Raw genomic sequence first — 17,049 nt, forward strand, 5'->3', positions numbered from 1 at the left:
GTACCGAACATGGCATCACTTGTTATTCCTCTTCGGCTTGCCTTGGGTGTGATCGTCTACATACCAACCTACGTGTTGCACGCTTATCCCCTGGGCTATTAGACCTTACAATCCTTTTCTTGCTACCTCGAGTGTGTAGAGGTACGTAGATGTTGATTTGTTGCAACAAAGATCTTGCCTAACTGACTCTGCGCTGTACAGGTTGTACATATAGAATGGCTTTCGGTTATGTAAACTGGACCCTTATAGCCCTCGTCGCGCCATGGACTCTGGTGTTTCTATTCTTCGACATATTCGCGTGCAGAACTAGACTAGCGGCGAGCTGGGAACGTTGGGATTCACTCAGACAGCATTATGTCGATACTTTCGGGATGCGGACTGGATGTGCAGTCTTCAGTTGGGCTCTTGATCTGGCTATGCTCATAGAACCACTCGTAATGGTAAGAAATAAGTCGATGAAAAATAAAGCTCTCTCTAACATAACTGAGATTCAGACGCTCAACATGAGCAGAAGACGAAAAGTCCAAGAATCTCTTGTCTTCTTGTGTAGTGCCTTGTAAGGACATGATTATGAATTTGGAAGTCTCCTGAACATCAACTGACTCGCCTCCTAAGGCCGTTATTGCTGGACTTTTGAGGATGATCCCCTGGATCCAACTAATTATCCAGGATATCACACATCCTACGTTGAAAATCCTTGCCACTAAATTTCCAATATCTGACCAAGAAGGCAGGAAGACGCCATAGACCAGCGTTAATATTTTGGCTTATCGAAGTGAAGTTTAACTAGATACCACCTACATAGGTGACCTAGCAGTATTGCCAGTAGTAGTATTTAACACCAGGGAACCGCTACAAGATAGCTATCCTAGAGCCTCCTCTAGAGCATAGAATGTAGTGGGCCTGCCGGGCCAAGAGTGAAGTTCTACGCTATACCACACAACCGTCGTGATCCATGTGAGAGATTTAACCCGAAGCACTTCGTTTTTGGAGTGGTTCTCGCTGTACGACCCTCCCCAACCTAGAGTAGTGCCTAGGTGCTGTTTTGTCGTTGGCACGAGTATTCGGTTTGGGGCTATTCTGTCCAGTTTCTCCCAACCTGCATTGGTGCCGTCGTATGGGTGGGGACCCAAGCCTTCCACGCGTTTTTTCGAGGGTTGCATACCTAGGTATGTATGGCGACCAACATGCTCATTCACATGCACTTGCTCTTATCTTTTTATATAATGGTATTGCAACATCAGGCGTCACGTAGTATTATTTATTCATTGTACGAGGTATCTACAGGGGTCTATCTACTATATAATGGGCACACAGCGCCCTCGTAAGAGGATAGAAGGCCAGGCGTTACTAGATCAATATAATATACTACTTGGTCTACCTACCCTATACACTCACTCCGTGTATGAAATCAATCAACGGGTATAGATCCTGACACGGCATAGGATGGCTCCAGCTAAAGAAGATGAGAAAATACCATTTCTTACCCCTGGAACTGACCTTAACGACCAGGAAGCACAACCAAAGAAGAACTACTCACTGCTAAAGTATGCTAGGTCGCATAGTATTCTCCTTGTATTTCATTTACTCTTCCTTGCTTTTAACGCAGTCCTCCTGGTCTCCAATACTACATGCGTAAGGACACGCAACCATGTTATATCAGATAACGTCTCATCCGCGAGGACATTCAGTGAGTACCAATAAGAGTTAGCTCAGGATTCCCGTATCTCTACTGATGACATGGGATCTAGCACCAGCAGAATCGGCTCTGCGGCATATCACTGTCGAAGAGGACGACTACGAACAGGGCCCATCTCCATATACAGGAGACCCGAGCCCCGAGCTTGACCAGGCCTGGTCCAGACTGCTAAGGTGTAAGTATCCTCTCCTGGTATTAATAGAATGTGACACTGGCTGACCATGGCCCGTAGCAACATTGATTAGGGTTACCAAAGAAGAGATGCTCAAAATGAACAAGACATCTGTTAGGTTGTTAGACGGCAGTGGCTATGTCGGATACCTTGAGGCTTTCCATCTGCTACATTGCGTAGTAAGTAGTTGATGTTACCGCCATCGGTGCATACCCAACCGCACGTGTGTACTAATAATGAGCAGAGAGTAATCTATCAATCACATCACCCGGAGTACTACCCGAAGCAGCAACGTGAGGGTGATTTTACCCCTGCCCACTTGTGTAGGTGCTTACAGGCTCTAAATACATTGCAACTTATTACTAACTAACCACAAACCAGATCACTGTTTGGATGTGCTCCGCGAGGGAATCATGTGCAATCCAGACCTAACACTAGATACTTTATCCTGGGTAACACCCAGAATGGTTGAAGGATCAAGGCCGGAACCCCGAAAATGCGCCGACTGGGACCACCTCCAGGCGTGGGCCGACGATAGAACACTTCCCATGGAAGACCTGGAGGAGTTCCTTGCTACTTTCGTGGTTCCGTCGAACGAGACCGGTAGTATTGGTCCAGTGGACTTATTGAAGTGAAATAGGCGAAGCAGTGGAGCTGGCATGTGGTTGATATTTCAACTCTACGATCATGTATGAAATTACGATGATGGAAACTCCAGCCTCAGTTTTCACAACATCCTTCATAGGTGCCCCTCCATAATAGCGCCCGATCGCGCTTAAATCAAGCGGAAAAGATGGCCTAGAGGATAGGGGGTTGGCGAGGGCAACTTTCGGGCGATGTAGCAAGCGAAGTCAAATTGCTGTGTAGATTTAGACATACGTGTGTGTTTAAGCTTGTGTACGACAGCCAACCCTATATCAAGTGTTTATTAGAGATTTGACTTCCAGGCATCTAAGTGAGTGAGTAGATTTATCGAAGGTCTTATATCTAGTATAATAGGGCGTAGTGGTATGGGCATAGTAAAGTTCTAGTGTCATTTCTATCTCGGATTTACTAGATGTAAAGTACTTGTTAGGGGCTACGGCGGTATATCTTGCTATGAGGTCGTTTCGAATCCCGGGTCTTACAGCTACGCTTGTGATACATGTAGATATATGTTGTAGCGTTCGTATGATTGTGAGTCGCGGTTGTACTGGGCTAATTTTGGGCACCTTTTATCAGCATCTCGTTAGTAGATACGGGAGAGACCAGATTTCCAACGGTATGACTATTGATTAGATATATCCTGTGAAGCTTGGACGTGCTGGTTCTACCTGGCGGAAGAAATAACTAGATTAAATATTATGACTTATTATTCGAAATTAGGTGGTGTGATTCTATAAGTCAATGTTGGATTTTCTTCAACCACTAACCAGATGTTTATTGCTAATATGATCTACTATAATATACTCCTAGGTAGCTAGCGTAGAATGTTTCGATTACCAGTAGTAAACAGCTCGTGATCATCATGTGTCAAATATGAGAATGTAACTTACCACTGTCCTTGCGATCTTGGAGTGAAGTGAAAAAGAGACTCAAGCACCGATCTCAACCTTAAATCCATTCCTCACCTCAATCTGCCAAGTCGGTGGTTTCACGGCCATTGGCTAGACGAGAGGAACATGTAGTCTTGGTATCGCCATCGCCAGAAGAATGCACAAGTGTATGTCTCAGTATACGCCAAAAGGGGCCACTGAGCTTAAGGAACCCGCTCATTGACTGCGATCGAGAACTATTATCCCGATCCAGGCCCGTGTCTCTCCTCCAGAAACGCCCTGCAGCCGTATTCATCATCAACACTACACTACATTGCTCGAAGCTGTACATTAAGAACGTCGAGTGTATCGATACTTCTGGCCAGACATCCGCACGCTTGGACGTAGATTATCTGATACTAGCTAACAGAAGCACGACGTCTACGAACAAACATTAAACAATTCAAGTGACACAATTCGGTCTTATGAAGTTACATGTCGGCCCATTATTATACCGGACTCTTTCGTCGTTGGGCTCACGCTGTTGCATGCATTCCAAAGCACCGCATAGAAGCCTTCGGTGGGGGGGCAACGGGCCGGTGCATTGGTGACGTCGCTTTGGGTATCGAATATGCGAGTGGTTATTACCTGCCTCTCTACCAACCAACCCGCCCATCATCGGGTACCGTCGTGTTGCATCCACATGTCAAACCTTCTATGTATGTAGGTATGTATGTAGTAAAGGAGGTGTAGGTAGCAGTGCAATGGAAGGTTGTATGTATTCCGGCTTATACATACGCCAGGTACAATACATACATACGTCATAAGGAGGCATTGGCGGTCAAGCGCAAAACTTACCGCAACCGCGCATCGTCATCACCGCCGTCGTTAACGGGCGGCCCACTTCGCTTCGTCGCAAAATTGTCCCACCGCGCCTTATCTGCTGGCGCTGACGAAGGACCGCTGGGTGCGCAACGCAGTCGTGGCGGTGGTCGTTGTTACACCGAGCCGTGCATGGGCAAAGTGCGTGCAAAGTTCCATACCATACCATACATATGGACACTACATACACAACCTCATGGTTCTGGACACGGGCCAATTCTGGGATATACTGGGGTTAGATATGTAAAGTACCTGGATTAATAACTACATACATATATACATACATACATACATACATATATACATACATAACTAGGTTAGTAGGTGAAGAACCTTACCGAATTGTGCCCCCTGCCGAGCCCGAGACGGCCCGTAATGTATGTATTCCCCTACCAGTAAAAAATGGCTAACGGCGAATCGGATGGGCCGCCCTTCTTCGTTTACCTGTCTCCGGCTCTTAAGTCATTTTTGGGTTGAACGGAAGTCTTGGCTTTTAACGCGGTTATGCTGACTTCTGCCGACAGGCTGATGGGATCGACCAGCTTGCCCAGCTTGCCCAGCTTTTGCCCAGCACGCCTCGAAATGAGGCTCCTGGTAATTTCTTGCATTCTTGCATTTTTCCTCATCTTCTATTTACGCGGCATGTTTGTTTTAAGTTCTGACCTCCTCCCTCGGTGTCTTAATATCGCAAACGTTTTATTATTATTATTATTATTATTATTATTATTATTATTATTATCGTAGCTTGGTGCTGTACGTAGGTACCTATCTATTGCTTTAATTACGATAGAGCGACCCTGCCAAGAACATCGACGATAGGAAGATCGTCGGTACTTCGATCTTGGCTACCAAGTTTACATAGCTGACATTGTGAATACTAACAGAGCCAGGCTTCCGGTCCAATTGATTTATTTGTTTAAAATATTGCAATTCCTAATGACTTTAGGGGTAGCCTTGTCGTCTCTTGGTATGACGCGCGAATATACGTGCCAAGAAGAGATTGTCTGATAAGGTCTGTTTCTATCGAATAATAGCACCGTAAATAGAACACTGTATGTTATATTATTCGAAAATGTTTAAAAGACAGCAGGATTAGATACGGATATGTATTTGGGCTTACTAAGACGCTAGGTAAAATACGTATGTATTTTTGTATGTACATACATATGGACTTTAGGTACATATGTATGTATGTCTACAATAATACATTTGATCATGTTAGATGCTGGCCACGATTGCTTCAAGTCTGGTTCTACGCATGGATGTATTGTACAACGGTAACGTCGGTACGTGCCATATACCCAAAAGTTCTGGGGGTGGGCGTACGCTAGGAAGAGGTAATCACCTTGGCTGCGGAGAAATCGAGAACGATTAGATCTGCCATGACCTTCAAGGCTACTGGGCTGAAAGGGGGCTTTTAATTCTCGGGCATGTATTAAGCTTTTTTTGTTGTTACGTTGGCCTCGACTGTATTTCCATGTACATGGACTTTGCTAAGGCAGATCGTCAACCGTAGCGGCGAGATCAAAGTTCTTTTCCCGCGTACCCCGTTCGTTTAAGACGCGGTCACTTAAAATGTACTAGCTTGATATCGTGGCAAAAAGCTATCTTCTTAACAACAAAGCCAAGGGCCCCACGTCTTGGATATACATAGTCATGTTAAACCAACTAGGTTAACTTAGAACCCTTTTTGCATCGATAAATAGTCCGAGACGTTGCTCTATCAATCTTAGCTCCTTAGCTCCTGTGACTTTCTAGAATCGGAAGACCTGAACCAATTGGCTGGGAAACTCTTGTAGTCGCAATTTTTCCAATAGGTCCAGGATGTATGTTATGTTCCGTGTAAATCTCGCAGATAGCATGAGTAAGCACAGATAAACAAAACAAAAAAAGACTCACCAAAACCAACGGCGACTATGCTGGTTAATATGTGAGACATATTCATGATTAAGTAATATTCCGTAAACGACAAACAACATGTTGACCACGTAAAACAGCTGTTAAATTGTTTCAAGTTCCATCAGCGAGTAACTAAGCTTTTTGTAGCCGGGTTTCATGGTAACTTGCGTGCATTAAAACCCTTGCTTTGACAGCGCATAGCGTCTCGGGCGTTTGTTACTTCGTGGAATCGGAGAATCCCATGTGTCACAAGGAATTCTTGCAGCATCTGATTCGTACAATATGGATGATAAGGATAGTGTACGTGCTTAGACTAGCCGCGGCTCCAATAGGGGTTGATAAATAGGAGACGTGAGTAACGCCTTGCATGAAGCAGTGGACGAAACGAGCTTTACGAGGCTAGATTGTTCTTCTATTGCGTAAGGCGCTATAGCGCCAACGCGAGCGATTGTCGGCTGCTCGGAGACACGACGGGCATTGTCAAATATCGGAAGTCAAGTACATGTTGGGAAAGGGTCTCCCCCGTAGCGGATAAGCTTAGGGAGCCCTCGGAGACCAAGCTATTCTCACCTCGGCAGACCGTAAACAAACCAGAAATTGCTCCTTGGGGATAGGAACCACATAATGTCCGAATAAAAGCCATTGAACCACTGGCAAGGAGTTAAAACGTGGGCCGCTAAATGGGAAAATCTTTTAGCGACACGAGCAGCTCGATCCTCGGATCCTCCCAGTATCATTTTACCGCATCCTCACTGTATTACCTAGCCCCCATGTGGCCCGGCTATCCTGAATCCAGAAGCCTGCAAACGGCGAGGCGGACGCCCCATTAGCGCAATCACGTACTCCAGACGGGCACACCCCAGTCATACGAATCCCGATTTTCGAGATTACCTTTTAGCGTCAACCTGATTGGCGAAATTACCTTAGTAAGTTTCCAGATTTGTATGCATATTGTAAGTCCTGATATTAAGACGTTATTACTGCCCACGCGACTACTTGCCTTGCAGTGAGCGATTTGTACGTCAGATGGTTTTTTTTTTTTTTTTTTTTTTTTTTTTTTTTTTTTTTTGGGGGGGGGGGTTCTTTCTGATGAGTAGACCACGCATATGATGAAGGTGGAACTGCGCAATAATACCACCTAGGCCGGTGCATTGTGATGAACCTTTGCGCAAATATGAAGCAGACGGCTGTTTTCGAGATGGCGAAGATGCCGATGGCCGCCGAAACAAAGCCATGGGCGATTTCTGAGGCTGTTTTGCCGCTTGGGCTTAAAGACCTATATGGCGCAAAGGCCATCCGAACTTATCAAGGTTGATTTATTGACGATGCCACCCGAGACTAACGCCGTATATACGAAGGGCAAAGAGCGGATATCGGATGTAGAATTGACGGTGGCCACAAGAACTACAAGCGGCAAACTTTGTGGAGTTACGGCCATACCGAACGAATACCCATCCGAGAAATTACGGCAGACAAAGGATGCTCTCTCCTTTCACCGAGCTTGCTTTCCCGGAGCATGTCGGTGAACGCCTTGCCGCGGGAGTAGAGGGAGAAAATTTAGTTGCGAGAGTGACATGTCCATCAATGTGGTCTGTGACCTGTAGCTGGGGTCCGTGTCTGTAGTGTAGGTGTGGGAAAATGCGGGATTGGTCCCCCATGGGCATTATGACGTATGAAAGTAAGCCACCCACGCCAGACAGGCCGTCTAAAATTATAGGAATTGCTACCATCATCCAGCGCCGGGTTCAATTAATCCACGCCGCGAGCATTTGACGGGTCTCGTTCCTTTAGCTGTTCCATTAGCTATCGAAGCCCTGGGGCTAGCAAACCGAGAAATAAAGCTGCATTGGTAGGTTACCAGTAGGTAAATAGTACGTATAGTACTCCACGTTAAGAATGACGATTGTCGGTTGATAGGGATAGACTGGGCATTTTCCGTATCCCCCAATAGCGAACTGGGAGAGCTGTAAATGGTTGATGGCATGGCATGCTCTAATAAAACAACTCGATACCTTAGCAGGATCGACAGGACCGGGTGGGTTTCAGCGCTTTTCCGCTTTCGAAAGCAGCCTCGCTCATCGTCTTGAATGGAAAATGGCTCATAATGCTGGTAAAGATAGCAGTACATATGTACCCTGGATTATCTATTGTGTATGCACCGCGGATGTGGCCTAGCGTCTGCTGCTTTGCAGCTTTGCAGCTTTGCAGATGGTAGGGTAGCATAGCACAGTAATGAGGCGCACTGACTCGCCATTCGACCGGCTTTCATCGTACAACCTGGCACTGTGAGAGACACTAACATTTTAATCATGAATGGACATGGAACATGGGTGGCCCTAGTTCGATGGCTAACAGCCCTCGCATAAGCCCATGGGTCCAAAAAGATAGACCGTGCTTCCCGAATGCAGAGAGCTTAAGGAATCTTGATTTAGGATGAGCCTGAACACCAGAGGAGAAAAAAAAACATCTCACCAAAACAATTAGACCAGAACTATTCCCATGCCAACTGTTGCATAGAGATAGATGAATAGGTCCTGAAAATGTGCCAATTGGAAAGAAGAAATGCCTCTACAGCTCCGGAAGTATTCTCTTTAGAGCTTTGACCGTAAATTAGTTGTAGAAAAGTCGGTGCGCGTTGTCATCATGGGCGAAATCGAGTTGTAAATTCCCGCAAGATCAGAAAGTTCATGGGGTGCTCCTGCTCTTTTGCTTTGGAGATGGGATGTGGAGTCGAAGCTGTTCAGGTACCGAAAGGTGGAGCATGCAGGGACCAAGTCACACTGTGACTTGTACTTCCCTATCTGTAGTAAAGTTCGTGAGCTGTATAGTTTACCTAAATTAGTAGTTAGAAAGGTACAGTTACAAGCCCATCCACTTAGTATTGCGTGGGATGCATCGTACCTTCGGCCCCTGAGTACTAATGGCGCATAGAAGCAATTTCCCCATGGACAAGCGTACATGTTAACCCAGCTACACATGCATCTGAATTTGAACGTCAATGTCAACAAACCTTAAGGTTAACAGGGCAAAGTGTACATACACACATGTATGACAGGTAAAGACTTCAATGGTGTAAGAACTATGTACTTTAGGTACCTAAACTGTTATGACTACATGATGAAAGTTCATGTACCTATCTATGCTATTTTGAGTTATTAAGATGCCATTGTTTTTTAAGCTTTACGTCGCAACTAACACCTCAGCAACGAAGGTATTTTACAAAAATCACGCGTGCGTATGTACATGCACGTACCTTAAACATTAAACATTAAATGATAGGTGGTATTCTGAATATCGCCTTGGCTAGGCCAATAGGGATCTATTAGACGTTAATAAGTGGGTCTAGTGGAAACATGCAAGAGGCAAGTCCACACTGTGTTAGTCTGTACTGCTACTTCCATGTAGTGAGCCACTGGTAGCTTGGTCGACTAGGCGCCCCACTTTCGGAATTAGCTGCTCTCTCTTGTCACTCTGTTTCTCTCACCTTATAAAGAATTTGCTCTCCCACGTTGGACGCGCTTTCTCTTTTTTCCTTCCCATCACGTTGAAGACTTTCGGCTGCTCTGGCTTGTCAATTCCCCCCCCAAGGTCGTCCGTGGTGCCTTCCCGCCAAATCTCCCCTCTCCCCTCCTGCGTGATTAGTCTGAACGTCGTCTACCTTCACTCTCACGACAATCATACCTCACCAAGAAAACAACATCCTCAATTTTTACCTACCTTGCAACCTAATCAGTATTCCAGTCGGATCCTATTGTCGCCCACACAGTTCGCCTATCCTGGACTAATAAATAATAATTACCTGGACTCGGTCCCCAATCTCTATTTAATCTGGTTTGACATTGAGCATTGCTCAGCTGTCGTAACCGAAGCTCGCCGTCATGGCCGAGTCAAACGCCGCCGCTCCGGCGCTTCACACAAACATCGAGTCGGGTAACTTCGACGAGAAGGAGGCTCACCGCGCCCAAAACCCTACTGTTACCAAGCCTAAGGGTGAGGATGAAGAGGATGAGGACATCGATGCCTTAATCGAGGACCTCGAGTCCCAAGATGGCAACGCCTTCGACGAGGAGGAGGAAGAAGAAGGACAAAATGCTGGTTCCGGTCGTGTTGTACCGGAGGAGATGCTCCAAACTGACACCCGTGTCGGTCTAACAGAGGGTAAGTTTGGCATTGCGACGCAATTTCAGGCGGCATGAACTAACTTGAACATAGCTGAGGTTACCAACCGCCGCCGAAAGTATGGTCTCAATCAGATGAAGGAGGAGAAGGAGAACCTCATCCTCAAGTTCTTGGTGAGTACTTCAACATTCTGTGCAGCACCTGTCATTTCCTAACCTGAGATAGGGTTTCTTTATTGGTCCTATTCAATTCGTCATGGAGGCTGCTGCCGTCCTTGCTGCCGGTTTGGAAGATTGGGTCGATTTTGGTGTCATTTGCGCCCTACTACTCCTCAACGCCTGTGTTGGTTTCATTCAGGAATACCAGGCTGGTTCAATTGTCGACGAGCTGAAGAAGACTCTTGCCCTTAAGGCTGTTGTTCTCCGTGACGGAACTCTTAAGGAGGTTGAGGCCCCCCAAGTTGTCCCTGGTGATATCCTCCAAGTCGAAGAGGGTACCATTATTCCCGCTGATGGCCGAATCGTCACCGATGATGCCTTCCTCCAGGTCGACCAATCTGCTATCACTGGTGAATCTCTCGCTGTTGACAAGCACAAGGGCGACCAGTGCTTTGCTTCTTCAGCTGTCAAGCGTGGTGAAGCCTTCATGGTCGTTACCGCCACTGGTGACAACACCTTCGTCGGTCGTGCTGCTGCCCTAGTGAACCAGGCTGCTGCCGGTTCCGGTCACTTCACTGAGGTCCTAAACGGTATTGGAACTGTGTTGTTGATTCTCGTCGTCTTCACCCTTTTGGTTGTCTGGGTTTCTTCTTTCTACCGATCCAACCCTATTGTCGACATCCTCCGGTTCACTCTTGCCATTACTATTGTTGGTGTTCCCGTCGGTCTTCCGGCTGTTGTCACTACAACTATGGCTGTCGGTGCTGCTTACCTTGCCAAGAAGAAGGCCATTGTCCAGAAGCTTTCCGCCATCGAGTCTTTGGCCGGTGTCGAGATTCTTTGCTCTGACAAGACTGGTACTCTGACCAAGAACAAGCTCTCTCTCTCTGAGCCTTACACTGTTGCTGGTGTCGACCCCGAGGATCTCATGCTTACTGCCTGTCTCGCTGCTAGCCGTAAGAAGAAGGGTATTGACGCCATCGACAAGGCTTTCCTCAAGTCCCTGAAGTACTACCCCCGTGCCAAGGGTGTCCTATCCAAGTACATTGTTAAGGAATTCTTCCCCTTCGACCCTGTTTCAAAGAAGGTCACTGCTGTTGTCGAGTCCCCTCAAGGTGAACGCATTACCTGTGTCAAGGGTGCCCCGCTATTCGTTCTGAAGACTGTCGAGGAAGACCACCCCATCTCTGAGGAGATTGACCAGGCCTACAAGAACAAGGTTGCTGAATTCGCTACTCGTGGTTTCCGTTCTCTTGGTGTTGCCCGCAAGCGTGGTGAGGGTGCCTGGGAAATCCTCGGTATAATGCCTTGCTCTGACCCCCCTCGTCACGATACTGCCCGTACTATCAACGAAGCCAAACGCCTAGGTCTCTCCATCAAGATGCTTACTGGTGATGCCGTCGGTATCGCTCGTGAAACTTCCCGTCAACTCGGTCTTGGTACCAACGTCTACAATGCTGAGCGTCTCGGTCTTGGTGGCGGTGGTGACATGCCTGGTTCTGAGGTTTACGATTTCGTCGAGGCTGCTGATGGTTTTGCTGAGGTTTTCCCCCAACACAAGTACAATGTCGTCGAGATCCTACAACAACGTGGTTACCTTGTTGCCATGACTGGTGACGGTGTGAACGATGCTCCTTCATTGAAGAAGGCTGATACTGGTATTGCCGTCGAGGGTGCCTCTGACGCTGCCCGATCTGCTGCCGATATCGTCTTCCTTGCCCCCGGTCTAGGTGCCATCATTGATGCTCTCAAGACTTCCCGACAAATTTTCCACCGTATGTACGCCTATGTCGTCTACCGTATCGCTCTTTCTCTTCACTTGGAAATCTACCTTGGTCTGTGGATCGCAATCTTGAACCGCTCCCTCAATATTGAACTGGTTGTCTTCATTGCCATCTTCGCAGACGTTGCCACTCTAGCCATCGCCTACGACAATGCCCCTTACTCCATGAGCCCTGTCAAGTGGAATCTACCCAAGCTCTGGGGTATGTCCGTCCTGCTCGGTGTCGTTCTTGCCATTGGTACCTGGATCACTGTTACCACCATGTACGCTCAGGGCGAGAACGGTGGTATTGTCCAGAACAACGGTAACATGGATGAGGTTCTTTTCCTTGAGATTTCTCTTACTGAGAACTGGCTGATTTTCATTACCCGTGCTAATGGTCCTTTCTGGTCTTCTATCCCCTCGTGGCAGTTGACTGGTGCCATTCTCCTTGTCGATATCCTTGCCACCTGCTTCACCATTTGGGGTTTCTTCGAAAACGGAGCGTTGACTCACATTGTCGCCGTCGTCCGAATTTGGATCTTCTCCTTTGGTGTCTTCTGTATCATGGGTGGTGTTTACTACATCCTCCAGGACAGCGTTGGATTCGACAACCTCATGCACGGCAAGTCCCCCAAAGGCAGCCAAAAGCAGAGATCGCTCGAAGACTTCGGTAAGTTACACTTCGCCACTTTTTGGTTTCATGAACTCTTAACTAATATGCTTCATAGTCGTCTCTCTCCAACGTGTCTCTACTCAGCACGAAAAATCTCAATAGTTCGTCTCCCGATGAAACGGACGAGCCGCTCCTTTTGCGGTGGTCGTCGGTCGGGAAGGCTCTTAATTGGTGTAACATACTCTCGCCTTCGGTTTATAAATTAGATATAATCCGCATGGGCTTAGTTGTTCGCTTCATTTCCTTCTTGTAAACTGAAATACCACGGCGTATAGGCCTTCGGTTACGTCATACCCATGTCTCTTAGACTTAATTACGTACGAATGAAAGAAATATGAAATATGTGACTATTAACGTGAGACCCGGTGTTGTAATTGCATTATGTCCAAGTCTTTTATAAAGGCATGATTGTTCTTGGGGTGCCAGTGACTTGTGTATGTGTAAAAGTAAAATATTTGTGTAGAAGGTCTTGTCCAAGTTATGGTTATTGCTATAGGCATGGTACCTTTATCTGCGTGCTATTGCAATGCCTAGAGTGTGGTATTGATTTAATATATCGTTGTAGTCGGTATTGCCCATATCTTGATAGAGTATAGCGCCCCGGTACAATGGCATACCGCCATTCTGGTACCATGTAGTTGAATGCTCTTATTCTATTTGTTCAAATTGTGGACTTTACCTGCCCTGCACCTTGTGTAGCATTTAGAAGATCAGACCCCTGATTGAAGGCAATTATCTTTAGCTTTGGTTTTCTTCGATGTCATGTAAATATCACAATTCTTGAATTGCTTAGATGGAAGTTCAAGCTAGACAAACCTTCGTCCCTAACATATTTCACAGGCTCGTTATTGCATTATACCGCCTAAATACTGCCGTCTGTAAAGTTTGTCAATTGCGCTACCGTTTTCCACTTTCACCATCTGCGATGCACCAGTTTTTCTTTCAAACCAACCACTTTCCTTTACAAACCAGTAACAGCAACGTTCTAATACAAATTAACAATTCCTTGCGAACCGGAAAATTCCTTTACCCATTAACTATTCCCCTGTATAAACCAGTAACTCCTCTCTAGAAATCGGCAAAATTTCCTAGCAAGCTCCCAATTTATCTCCTGGGATCGCCGACGTGTTTCTTCACAACGTGCACTATATACACCCCTTGAACCACGTTTTGAACTATAACAAAATGCCTCCCAAAGAGATCCCGGGATATTATTGGGGTAAGTTATCTTATTTGCCTTTTGATACCTATAATATTGGTGATATGTTGTGATTTTCTAGCCGCAATTCTGTCAAGCTATCATGGTATTTCGGGACTACCTACCAGCATTCTTATAATAATCATATTTGGTCCTATCCGCGATTCTATATCAACTTATTAAGTTCCCTTACCTCCTCTACCTCCTCTACCTCTTCTGTTTCCCCCACTTGCCTTTCTTCCTCTCGTCTCCATCGGCGATCACATCCCAGAATCTCCCTTCTGCTGCTTTCATAACTCCTTTCCCCCCATCAATAATTCCACATCACTAACTTATTTCCCCATAGACAAGGACAAGAAGCGTTACTTCAAGATCGAACAGCGCAAGACGGCGCCAAGAAATGCAGCCTGGTCTTCTGATAGTGTCAAGAAGCGTAGGATCGAGGACGCAGAGGCTGCTGAGCATGCCCATCAAGTTGTGCTGAACAAGAAGCGCATTGTTCGTTCCGAGACCCTGGAGCACCCTCTTATCGGCGGCTTCCTTAACCGCGAGCTTGGCGTGCCTAGACGTGATCACATCTCAACTTCTTTTTCCCATGGCATAGTTGAGAAGGGCGCAGTTGCGTTCACCTGGGGCAACGAGCAGGATACGCTCACCCACATGGTCGTCACCAACAAAGGACCCAAAGGACTATGCAAAGTCTACGCAAGTAGGTTTACAATAAGAGCATCGCCGGCAGCATAGGCTAATTCTATAACTCCCAAGGTCCCGACGGAAGAGTATGTAATTCGGCCTATACCTTAAGAGACATGGAATCAGGCAGGTACGAAATAAGCTATGACCCCCTATGTTCTATTTCTGTATTCATCTCTATTGTCTAGATTCACATATGTACTGACACGACTGCTGGTAATAGAATAGCTTCGAAGTTCCGTGGCAGATTACTTGACAACCATTTGAATGGACAAGACCTTCGTCTAGGACCAACCCACGAAGCTGTCCCATCGCCGATGGCAAGCATGGGATATAGCAGCAAATACGATGCCGCTATTATTATCCCTCGCCAGTTCCAAAGACATGATCCCGTCTACATTCGCGTTAACACAGATGTACACAATGTACTAGCGAATCGCCTCATAACCGGCCAACCCCCCGTCAACCCCCTCCGCCACATAAAGACCCAGCTTCCTTGGAGTGCTAGTGAGTAGAATGACTGGATTGCCTTTATTCGAAACAACTGCGGACAGTATGTTAACTAGACTTAACTATTAGACTTTGCTACATGCCGAGATCCGATAGAGGCTCTCTCATTATGCATGGCTCCATCTACCAGTCCGGATCTGCTATGCGTGATTGGCACGACTCACGGCCTAGTCTACTACAACGATCTCGGATACATAGCAGTGCCATTTCCCCTGAGCCACTTCAACTTCAAAGATCCCATGGGCCGACCCCCCACCGCTGATACCTTTGGCATCACTTTCAAAGCAGAGAACCCCAACATTCTCTTGTTTGGCGGTCGTCCCGGCCGCTTGTTCACCGGGGACCTGCGGTGCGAATATCCCAAATGGACCAACATCAAGGTCCGCGACGCCATCACCCACGTCAAACAAGTCAGCGAGCACAGAGTCCTAGTTGCCGGCCTACGAAACATGCTGTCTGTCTTCGACACTCGCTACTGCGCATCCGAACACCTACACACGAAGCCCAAGGCCACAACCATCCCCTTCCTCCAGATCGCCGGCTTTAAGAACGGCCCGTACCTCGATCTCGGGCTGGACGTGGACAGGGACTCGGGGGTTGTGGCAGCGGCCCATGATGATGGGAAGATGGCGCTGTACTCGGTGCACAGCGGGCTTCGACTCCCCTGCGCGGACGTCGATGGGATCGCGGCAGGGAGCCCGATTCACTGTGTCCAATGGGAGACGTTTGTTGGCGACAATACGCCGAGCTTGTTCGTGGGCGCGGATCACCGCGTTAGGGTTTACTCATTTGGGGTTAGGGACCCTGACGCGGATGAGTAGGGTCTTGCGCCTTACGATATGTGTTGGTTCGTGTTGGGTTGTGGGTGCCTGTGTCGGTGCCTGTGCCTCGTAAGAGGATATTGTTTCTTTCTCTGTTTGTTTGTCTGTTTGTGCTGTGCGTCTGAAGACCATCACAGCATTGCATTGCATTGCATTGCATTGCATTGCGTTACAGGTCGTTGGAAGGTTGTTTGAATCGGTTGGCTTTGCTTCACTTGGCTATTTGCACGAGTACCGAATGAATGATGGAATGAACGGAAAAGGGGAAGGGGAAGGGGGACGGAAAGAATCTTTGCATTTTCGAAAAGGGGGAGCATCTTGCATGCACATCTAGCTTGGCTCATGATCATTTGTTTATTTGAGGAGGATATACCCCATCTTTATTGCGTTGGCATTCATAGTTGCTTTAGCATCGAGGAGTTATAATTGACATTCTTGCTTGGCTTGAGTATTCACGCCTTTTTGCCTATTCGTGATTGTTTATATATCTTTAAATGAGAGAGTCGGTGCCAATATACGGGTAAGAATATATCGTAGATGGTGAAGATGCATAGTAAGATAGACATATGACTATGAACCTGCCTCTAGTAACTACTGTAGATAAAAGTAAGTCTACAAGTAGAGGAAGCACACTAGTTAACTCCTTATTAACTTAGACTACCTGTTCGATCATCTGATAGATGGGCGTGGGATGCGGTTTATGTATGGCCTGAAGAGATAACCCCCTATCTAGACTAGGTTAGCAGGGAGGAACAAGGGGAAAGAAACATACCCCAAGAAGAAAAGACGACGGGAAATATAGTAACCAAGGTATTTCATTCATTGCTTCATTACGAAAAGGCTTTAGTTCTTTGAGAGGATACACACACACACACATATATATATATACTTGCTTCTCATATTCCCTCCAGCAAACATTATACAGGTGGCTTACGAGGCTAGGCTA

At 46.7% G+C, this 17,049-nt stretch overlaps 4 protein-coding genes across 4 annotated transcripts; all 4 read left to right on the top strand.

Annotated features, from left to right (window-relative positions):
- Window positions 1–215: 215 nt before the first annotated feature.
- Window positions 216–560, top strand: F4813DRAFT_390857 (uncharacterized protein; the record flags this gene model as incomplete). The annotated part of the gene is made up of 2 exons (XM_049247074.1): window positions 216–440; window positions 495–560. The coding sequence occupies 2 exons, from the start codon at window positions 216–218 to the stop codon at window positions 558–560; spliced, it is 291 nt and encodes a 96-aa protein (XP_049098141.1).
- Window positions 561–1,351: 791 nt separating this feature from the next.
- Window positions 1,352–2,753, top strand: F4813DRAFT_136605 (uncharacterized protein). The gene is made up of 5 exons (XM_049238791.1): window positions 1,352–1,690; window positions 1,752–1,874; window positions 1,932–2,050; window positions 2,116–2,194; window positions 2,253–2,753. Exons 1-5 carry the CDS (start codon window positions 1,447–1,449, stop codon window positions 2,504–2,506), a joined length of 819 nt encoding a protein of 272 aa, XP_049098142.1. The 5' UTR covers window positions 1,352–1,446; the 3' UTR covers window positions 2,507–2,753.
- Window positions 2,754–9,669: 6,916 nt separating this feature from the next.
- F4813DRAFT_364527 (plasma-membrane proton-e) lies at window positions 9,670–13,229 on the top strand. The gene is made up of 4 exons (XM_049243824.1): window positions 9,670–10,324; window positions 10,379–10,458; window positions 10,511–12,878; window positions 12,937–13,229. Exons 1-4 carry the CDS (start codon window positions 10,045–10,047, stop codon window positions 12,981–12,983), a joined length of 2,775 nt encoding a protein of 924 aa, XP_049098143.1. The 5' UTR covers window positions 9,670–10,044; the 3' UTR covers window positions 12,984–13,229.
- A 415-nt stretch (window positions 13,230–13,644) lies between these two features.
- On the top strand, window positions 13,645–16,263 carry F4813DRAFT_364528 (uncharacterized protein). The gene is made up of 5 exons (XM_049243825.1): window positions 13,645–14,100; window positions 14,426–14,788; window positions 14,845–14,902; window positions 14,996–15,279; window positions 15,352–16,263. The coding sequence occupies exons 1-5, from the start codon at window positions 14,067–14,069 to the stop codon at window positions 16,101–16,103; spliced, it is 1,491 nt and encodes a 496-aa protein (XP_049098144.1). The 5' UTR covers window positions 13,645–14,066; the 3' UTR covers window positions 16,104–16,263.
- The last annotated feature ends 786 nt before the right edge of the window (window positions 16,264–17,049 follow it).

Source organism: Daldinia decipiens, assembly GCF_022478715.1.
Source record: "Daldinia decipiens strain CBS 113046 unplaced genomic scaffold F4813scaffold_24, whole genome shotgun sequence".
Classification (NCBI taxonomy): Eukaryota; Fungi; Ascomycota; class Sordariomycetes; order Xylariales; family Hypoxylaceae; genus Daldinia; species Daldinia decipiens.